Source organism: Plectropomus leopardus, chromosome 5 (genome assembly GCF_026936395.1).
Source record: "Plectropomus leopardus strain MGB_pleo_1.0 chromosome 5, ASM2693639v1, whole genome shotgun sequence".
Taxonomy (NCBI): Eukaryota; Metazoa; Chordata; class Actinopteri; order Perciformes; family Serranidae; genus Plectropomus; species Plectropomus leopardus.
Genome location: NC_142180.1, coordinates 6,106,527 through 6,116,071, shown reverse-complemented (window position 1 = coordinate 6,116,071; position 9,545 = coordinate 6,106,527). Strand labels below are relative to the sequence as shown.

Here is a 9,545-nt window from a genome sequence, read left to right as displayed (position 1 = left end):
GGACTCATGGACTGTGATGGTTATGACTCTGTGTTGTCTTTGTTTTGTTATTTGTTTTACAGAAGAGTCTGAAATAAAGTTGTAACATATCGTATTGCATCGCATCGCATCGCATCGCATCGTATCGTATTGTGTTTATGGCTGATACTGGGCTATGATCAGCAAAGAGAAAAAGATCTGAAAATGTGGGCCCTTCCCTACTTGCTATGATCTACTGCTGCTGTTGTTGCTTGGACTACACCCATCTTCAAACCCCTCACTGTGATTGAAACTAGATGCCTGTAAAGATTTGACTGCATCTTGAAAGAAAATGAAAAGAAGTTAAAAAAAATTCTGTCCATCGACAGACAGACACACAGACAGCTAGAAAAAATGCCAGACTGTGGGCTGTTAACAAAACGAAAGATACTGTATGGACTGCATTGGCAGAGGACACTCAAGTGCATCTATAGAGTTGTGACAGAATTTCAGCTCCATCAGGAAGATACATGTTGTTAAAGGAAAAAGAAGCCATCCAATGATGCAACGTCTAGCACAGACTGTGAATAGAACTCTTGAAAAAATTCAGTCCAAAATCTGATACCAGTTATAAGTGGGTACAGTTGCATGCTGAGATAATCCCAAAACTAAGCTTGAATTGAAAGTATAATTAATAAATAAAGCAATGCTGATACTTTATATATGAGATCATCAAATATTCTTTTTTTGTTTTTGCCTTTTTGTGGCTTGGATGAATATTTCACCAAAATAGCTATGCGTCTTTATATAGAAACGTATCGCCTTCTCTTTCAGTAAAATCATGCAGGACTAGGGATATGTGGTATTACTTGTGTTTATTTACTATATTCATTGAAATATATATCACATCCAGTAGGAATAAATGAACAGCATAATGGAAAAGGCCACACGTTTAGCCAAAAACTCCTTTGTAACCATCTGAGTGCAGTTTTCCAAAACTTTATCCCAAACATCACATCAGTCCAGATGCTGATGGCTACAAATAAGCAGGTACATATCAAAAAGGCAATATTATTAAACATCCTGAAGATTTTGAACTAATGTTTCTGAAATTAATAAAGTAACTGGTCCAGACAGCATTCTAAACCCTCATTCTTTGGTAATTTTTTGTCTGCAAAATGCATTCACTCTCAGTGTAAAAACTGCATATATTAAAGACAATTATCAAAAACAAAGAGGAAGAGGAACATTTGTCTTTGCCATCACATGACTGTAATTGTCATTTTTTGTCTTTATAGTGCAAAATGAATCAGCAAGCAAGGTCAGTTACCTTTTCTGCATAAAACAGAAATAAACAAAAATAAACCAATATTGTTATAAATTAATAGTCTAATAATATTTTTCAAACACCAGGACAGAAAATTATAGAAATCCATATATACATATTTTAAATTCTGATGTGTATATTTTCACACATCAGTTGTTCGCTCAGCGATAGAGACACATGCTTGGGCTCTGATACAGGTACATGTAGGCGTCACAGAAGAGACGTTTGGCCACACCTTTCATGTCTCGAGGCACCTGATTGGCCAGCTCTGCGGGAGACATTTCCAGATATGTGCCGACCTCGGGGCAGGCATGAACCTCTGGGATGTTGAAGCCGTCTGTCTCTCCTGCACACAATGCACAACTGAGCTACAGAGCACATGTAGAAATGGTGCATGTGATGAGACAATGCATAAAAACAGACGGCTCACCTTCTCTGTCGGCCATGCTGTCAAAGAAGATCCAGTCTTGGCTGCTGGGTCCGTGTTTGATGAAGGACACGTAGTGGCTCGTCTCGATGCAGAGCACAGCGAACAGCTCCAGCTTGTCTCTGATCAGAGCGTGAGGTACGAAGCGACCCAAATAGCCCTTGGGGATATCCAGAGCAGCTGGCTGATGGGAGCGGCGCTGAGGATGAGAGTGAACCTGGAAAAAAACAAAAAACATGCAGTTAGTGCTGCAAATAAAAAAAACAACATGCTTGGTAGTTTTACTTCAAAAATTCCGCAAATATTTAACAGATTATTAAAATGGTTGATTTTCTGTCTGTTGCTGGTGTTTCAGCACTACATATTACAGCCAGAAATCTATCAATAGAAGATATGCATGTATTGTCACTGTATGCAAAGTCTCCACTATGCCCGCTCAACCCTTCAGTGGCAACCATGACACAGTACGCCTCTGCCCTCATGCTTTCACATAGGAAATACTGTAAAAAGACTTTCTGACTGGTGGAAATCACCTTCTGCACAAATAGATAGATTCATAGAAAGAGATTCACATAAAATTCAGCCATCTTCTTTTTCCAGAACTGGTAAAGTGAGGTGGGCTATATCCAGTGCTGGGCAAGCTACTTTTAAATTGTAATACATTACATATTACTAGTTGCTTTCATTTGAAAGTAGATTTGGCCTATTTATTGATTCACAAACAGTGGCTGATACTCAACTTACTGCCTGTGGGCCAGATTTGGCCTGTGATAGGCTGACAGGGAGCCCCTAACCATTTTTTCAATTCACAATGAAAATAAATGGGTTCACACACAGAAAAATGATACTTCTGATGTAAATACACTGTAAAATCTGACAAGTTGATCTTACTTTAAATAATCTTGGAAACTCAATGCCTTGAAAAAGCAAAGTAAATATAACTATTAACGACAATTAAAGACAAAAGTGCTGAAAAGTGCTCTGGACAATGATATGAGCTGCACCTGTGCTGAACATGCCCTGCAGAAGACTTTAAATCCCGTCTGGCTGAAGAGAGGATCTGTAAAACAGTCAGGGCACTCTAACTGGGCCAAGTTTCCACACAGCATGCACTGCTGAGGACCTGAAACACACAGTGCAGGTTCACTGGGTCCATCCGTTTGAAATCATGTTCGTCCGTGTGTGATTGTGTGTATTCGTATTTAAAGGGACCTTCAGAAAGGAGGTCGGTGATGTCAAGCTCCAGAGAGGGAATGATCTTGTCAAACATCTTGAATTTCTTCCCAAAGCGAGGCATCTGGAGGATGAGGCAGGACGGCACCTGCAAGTACGTTACAATGAAATAAGAAGATCGCACACTGCACAGACAGGAAACACAAAAATTAACTCATTCCAGGAGATGAGAGGATCTGTTAGAAATCTGTCAGACAGTGACCTCTACTGGAGGATCAGCCTAAGGAGGGGAATGCATCAGATAAATGCATTTCTTGACCAGAAAATGGACAGTTTTTGTGAAACAGATGAACATCTATTGAACTGACAGCAGTGCTACTGCCCTTGATGTATTTTGATATGTATCTTTTTTTCTGTGTGTTTGTTTTGTGTGGCTGTATTTTATGTAAGTGTGTGTGTTCTGTCCTGAGAGGATCTAGGTGTCTCTCTTTGACTGGCTGGAGTCGTGGCTTCAGCCTGGGGAGAGTTCTTGGCCTACATTGCTCTGTGAAAATCTGAATGAACCTGGTACATAATAATCTACTTTTTGTTTGGACTTTTTGTTGTCAGGACACTTTGACATCATGCTTAAAGAAAAGCCAGGAACAGAATCACAGACTCTACAGGACATCTAATAAGCCCACCTCCTGAGCTACAGCTATTTCAAAAAGTAACACAAAATCAGAATATGTCCTAATTTATTGATAAAAACGGCTAATTAATTGAATAAATGACTAATAAAATGAAAACAATCACTACCAGTTCAACATAGTGTGAATATAGTGACAGTTTCCCGATTTTGACAAAAAATTATTTTTACAGAAGTTACCAACTGTAGCTTTGACCTATTAAGCAGATTTACTGCAAATGTGTGAACTTTTTAGAGCATGATGCCCCTGCTAATGCTAATCACTATAACCAATAACACAAATATTGTTGATTATATAGTTGATGAGCATTACCATTTATGAGCGCGACACAGAAATCCATGTGATCTCACCTCAGCCAGTTTGAGTCCTGCAGTGTGGAATGAATGTTCCAGCAGCTGCTGGACTGTCGGCAGCACCAGGCTGTGGTTCTGGTCCAAGAAGATCTGATAGCAGTAACTCTCCTGCACTTTACCGCCCGCTGAGCTAAGAGGAAGAAGAATGTGAAGTGTAAATGCAACTTTCTTTAAAAGCTCACTTTTATTCAAGCTCATTGTATGAAATAATATCTGGCAGTGGTTTTGAGACAGTACAGTTTGAGTAGAGGATCCAGAGCGAGAATGTGGTGCATAATGATGGTCAGGAACTCCTCTGGATCTGAAAGATAAAAGACACATCAATAGTCACCTTAAAACCCAGAAAACAAATCAGCTGTTTTAAAGTGTCCATGTTAAACTGACCTTTCTCATCAGTGGTAAAGGAGTGACTGTAGCCGTGCCTCTGCAGCTGCTCCCGGAGCTTCATGATGTGCCGTCCTGCCACAAAGCCATTACTGCAGAGACCATGTAGAGTATTAATACATTACAAAACAAAAACGAATCAAATGTTTTGTTAAATACATGGAAGGACACACCTGCGCAGGGGATTAACAATGTTATGGAGAAGGGTTTTCTGGATTGGGGCATCTTGAGGTTGTGTTGATTTGAACAGCATGGAGTCCAACACAGAGGAGCAGGAAAACAAGCTGAAAGCACAGACAGACACAAGAGTTTTTACAGAGTTTTCTAAAAGAAAATGCAAGTTTTTAATTTGGTTTACGACACTGCAAAAAGCCTCTTTTGATTACTTTTCAGCAAGCTTTAAAAAATACACTTGCAGAGATCTGGAAGTTGATTTCAAAGTCAGCAGAAAATATTAGCTGTCTGTGATCCAACAGCTGTCTCCGATGTGATTTGTATCATTAACAAAACAAAACCAGCTGAACTTCCTGCATGCGTATTATTTATTGCAATATTGTATGTTCCTGGTGCTGACCTGAAGAGAGCAGCGTCCATGTAGCAGGAGTTGCAGTGTCCTTGGATCCCCTTCATTCGTCCAATCAAAATCTGCTGAACCTGCTCTGTGCTGATAGGAGGGACAGTCTCCAGCTTCCCTGTGCTGTGATCTGTCTCCGTCTCTGAAGTCACACACACGAATCATCGTGTATGCAAACAGAGAAGCAATTTACATGATATGAATGTATAGCTGGTGATGAGCATTGATGCAGTGTTGCCATTTGCAGTTATTAGCGAAACAATAATGTGTATTCTGTACCTGCATTGCTAAAAAGATTGTGGAAAATTGTGGAAAATTTTTCAACATACTAATGTGTATTTTTGGTGTTGGGTTGTTTTTCGTGCTTGGCTCTTTTTTGTTTCAAACTTTGTATCAACATTTTATATTTGTCCCTTTTCCTGTTTCAACATAACACAAAGCCAGCTCCATAAAGAAATGGTTTTCCAAGTTTGGTGTGACCTTGCCTTTGCAATGGCATGGTCAACTTCCACATGTGGGTGTGATGTGCACATGTGCAGGAATTCACATACTTTTGGCCATGAAGTGTTTTCTCCATAACTAATTTTTCTACTTTTTTCCCATTCTAAAAATTATATGAGCTGGTATATTTATCTAGAAAATAATTTCATATGTTAAATCAAACAAATATGACCTTAAAACTAGGGAGTGCATTTTTTGCTGATATCCCATTTGCATATAACAATTCATTTGGCTGATAACCAATACCAATATCGACATCCCCCACCTAATTTTAGTGATCATCAGGTCTTTTCTGTAGTGGAATTAACATCATATTATGCAAACTTTTATCATGATGGCCCATCAGCAGATGGAGACATACAATCAAATGCTTTTATGTGTATGTTAAATTAATTAATTGTGCAAAATAAGATAATGTTTTTAGCACACAAAAACTTAAATGTTCCCTTTGCGACATTAAGATCATCAATTTTGCAAAAAAAACAACTATTTGCCATGTAAAGATATAGTGAAGTAATGGTGTCATGAATTAAGTCAAACTACCACTTTGTGTGCTGTAATCTCAGTTTCTCTGTTTGTTGCTAAGGTAGCCTTGCCAACCACAGATGCATTTTTAGTACTTGTGATATCCCACTAATGTCAACACAGTTAGCTGTGTCAGTACTGATACAGTTGTTTGCACTGTTCAAACTGTTAGCACCATCAGCTGCACCGTCAGCCACCTTCATGTTGAGAACTGTGCACAGACAAACCAGACTCTGGATCGCAGATATGCCCTAAATGCTATATGCAGCTTCTTTAACAAAACTGTGGGAAGAAGTTGCACAAGACTAAGCACAACTAAGTTGATCGATCTTGTACTGACCTGTGTCGTCCTGTGTTGGCTTCCTCTTGCTGTTATTGGCTGATGGGCTCTGAAATCGCGAGTCAGGACGGCAGGAACTAAGCTTCACGAACAGAGCTCTCTTGAGGGGACAATGGAAGAAACGCTCACCTTTGAAGGTGCCATCACTCACTCCAGTGTCTTCCTCCTGGAGACAGATATACACAGAAGAATATATTTGTTAGATCCACGGCTAAAATAAAGAAAAATGAAAAAAAACAAAACATGAAAAAGCAATAATTTGCAGTGGCTTCAAACTCGAGCCATCACAGAAAGTGAACAAAACAGCACACCTATAAAACAATCAGTTCCTGTCATTGTACATATTACAGTTTTATTTAAATCAACACAGTGACATCTCAGTAGAAATATTACCAGCTCTAGTCCAGCCATGGTTTCCTTTCCCCCAGGCAGAGAGCCGATCCAGCGGATGATTCCAAATGAATTGCCCTTAGCCAAGGTCACCTCCACCACAGAGTTCACCGTCAGATCCAAGTACAGATCCCCGGTGTTTGGCTCCATCGGGGGTGTATCAACATCCATGTTCTCTGGCTCTACAGTGAAGAACAGATTCAGATCAGACTTCTTTCAAATATGGAAAATATTTTCTCACTTATTCATGTAAAGAGCTGCTCAAACCTGCGGGCACCTCCCCCTTAGCAACCATGTCTAGTGGAACATCGACTTCACCCCCTCTCTGTCCATTCTCATCTGTGTCCTAAAAAAACCCCACAAAGACAAATTACAAATGTGCTGCAAACTGCTGCAAATTTTAAAACATAATTTAAAGGAGCAAAATATATAATTTTACTCTACTGGAGACCATTGAAATATCACTTACTGTGGAGATCCGGACAATATGCTCTCCGTTCTTTTCCTGCACACACACCACCATTCCATGTCGGCATTCACCACTGATGAAGTAAGTGACTCTATCTCCTGTGTTCAGCTCCTCTGGTGTGTACAGCTCTTCTGCTTCTGGCTGTGAGGAATGCTTGGGGTTAGAGGGGGAGAAGGAGCTGGGAACCAAAGGCCTGACTCTGGAGAAAGGGGCAAAAATGCCACAATCTTTGTCACAGGAGAAGTGGTATTTATGCTGGTAGGACCCATCAGTGTTCCCTTTCTTCCTGTCTTCTCCCTGAAGGGAAAGAATTATAGTAACACCCGATATAGAATGTCACTTACATTCTAGATTTAATGCCTCTATAAATTAATCTTTAAAAATAGCATGTATATAAAGGTTTAATTCACCACTAGTGGAACTAATCATGCAGATATTAATGCCAAATCAATGCTTTTTCAAGCTTAATCTAAGGTGCAAATCACCACATTTATCTGTATGTTTTCATTCAGGGAATACCACAAATGTAATTCCACACAACTCCATTTAGTTTGGGTGTAGGCAGAGACATCAACGATGCATGTTTCAAAATCTAAGCCAAAACTATTTACACTGACAGAAAACAGTAGGGGAAAACAGATGATTTGGTTGCATCATAGACTGTATATACATAATATACAGTCTATGAATTGCACAAACATTTTTAAAGCCCCACCAGCAGTTCAATGCCGAAGAACCTTCCTGGTAAGTGACAGGGGAATGATGGCTCTGTAAGTCCTCCTATGTAGCGGATGATGCCTCTAAGCTTCTCTTCTTCTTTCTCCACAGTCACTGCAGTACCTACAGTGAGTCCAAGTGCTGTTTGAAGAGCATCTCTGTCTTTGAACCACTCCAGTCTCTCTGCGTCTTTGGACAAGCCCTGCAACAGGTCGGCTTCATCTACACTCAGTGATTCCATACTGTTCACATCTACACAATAATCCATCATTATTTGTGCACTCAGGAAGAAGACAGGTATTTTTGGGGGAGAATGAGCGCTGTTGAATAACTTTTTGTGGTTGAATTTACTGATGTAGCATATGCTGCCAGGCTTGATGTGTGCTGGATATTCAGGTTTTCTTGTTATCATGAAGTACAGGTTGTCTGATGACGTCATGGTGCTGAGCAGGGTAACTGTACAGAAACACAAATACAGTGTATATACACACACATACACATACACACGCACACACACACTGTGTTAACTCATTACAATAAGCTTGCTGTCAATTTTAATAACAGTCAAGCTAATGTTAGCTCTTTAACTAGCGACAACAGTGGACTAAGAAAGCTAGCTTTCGTTAACTGTCGTTAGTTACGTCAAACAGAAAGCAAAGCAAACGTTAAATGAAACGTCACAGCTTAGATTTTGAGTAGCTAACAATGTTTTCCTTACTCCAATAATCATTTGAGAAAAAAGTTAGGCTTACCTTCACTTGTAACGCAACTTTAAACTGTGCTTTCCGTTTTATTTTCGCTCTTTTCGGTTTAAATTGTGCCCGACCCAACTGCCTTAAGTTTCACTTCCCTTTTCATTTCACAGCGGCGTCACTGACGTTTCACACTCTAACGATAACAATGACAGTTTGTTGTAAACCAGATTAACAACTTAATGGCAATAACATACTTCTTAAAGGAAAAAAAAATGTTATTAATGTCGAAATGGTCTCAAAGTTACGTTCTTGTTTTGAGACCAGTTGACAGCCAGCAGCAAGTCCTTCGATGTTAGGGGGAAGATTAGTTCTCTCAGTTCGGTCTTTCAGGCAGACAACAAGCAGGCTTAGTCTGGGATAAATCCTATTACATATAGTGTTTGCCATCTTTACAGCTTCATTTTGTTGGTGATTACAGAGTACTGAAAGGAGGGTCTGTGTATTATCATAATCAGGACATTATCTCCAGAAACACGCTTTACTACTGAGATTGTAACATTCAAGCATAAGAATATATAAGGTGCAGATGAAACTCAGTAAAACAGAGGAGACTTTAGTTGATCAATCATTGATCAATGACAACACAAACAATTCTAGTGCATGGGATGTTTGTGACACATATATTAAGACACTAAATTCACTTCTTGACTTAAAAAACACTCCTTGACTTAAAAAAGTCCTGTATGTTGGATTTGGTGGCATCCAGTGGTTATAATGCAGATTGCAACCAACTGAAACTTCTGTATAGTAAACATGTAGGAGAGCTACAGTGGCCAACACAAAAACACAAAAACGATTATGGCCCTATCTAGAATCAGTCATTGGTTTGTCTATTCTGGGATGCAAGCAAAATTGTGGAACCTTTTCAGATGACCGGCTCCATGTGTAGATGTAAATGACGCATTCTAGCGTAATGAAAGCCAAATGATTCTTAGTTTTTGGGTGTTTATATACTAATAAGAT

General features: G+C 39.5%; 1 protein-coding gene across 1 annotated transcript; it reads right to left on the bottom strand.

Moving 5' to 3' along the window:
* Positions 1-816: 816 nt before the first annotated feature.
* On the bottom strand, positions 817-8,894 carry cyldl (cylindromatosis (turban tumor syndrome), like). The gene is made up of 15 exons (XM_042482786.2): positions 8,580-8,894; positions 7,826-8,283; positions 7,111-7,407; positions 6,909-6,987; positions 6,645-6,823; positions 6,252-6,417; positions 4,886-5,027; positions 4,485-4,595; positions 4,312-4,403; positions 4,165-4,228; positions 3,925-4,057; positions 2,925-3,033; positions 2,717-2,835; positions 1,716-1,929; positions 817-1,631 (listed from the first exon to the last, which is right to left on the bottom strand). The coding sequence occupies exons 2-15, from the start codon at positions 8,264-8,266 to the stop codon at positions 1,447-1,449; spliced, it is 2,331 nt and encodes a 776-aa protein (XP_042338720.2). The 5' UTR covers positions 8,267-8,283; positions 8,580-8,894; the 3' UTR covers positions 817-1,446.
* Between the last annotated feature and the right edge of the window lie 651 nt (positions 8,895-9,545).

Coding starts and splice junctions, on each gene's coding strand:
- cyldl (XM_042482786.2), bottom strand. CDS start 8,266: ATGACGTCATCAGACAACCTGTACTTCATGATAACAAGAAAACCTGAA. Junction 6,824..6,908: donor TAAGGGGGAGGTGCCCGCAG/GTTTGAGCAGCT, acceptor TCTTCACTGTAG/AGCCAGAGAACATGGATGTT. Junction 4,596..4,885: donor ATGGACGCTGCTCTCTTCAG/GTCAGCACCAGG, acceptor CTGTGCTTTCAG/CTTGTTTTCCTGCTCCTCTG.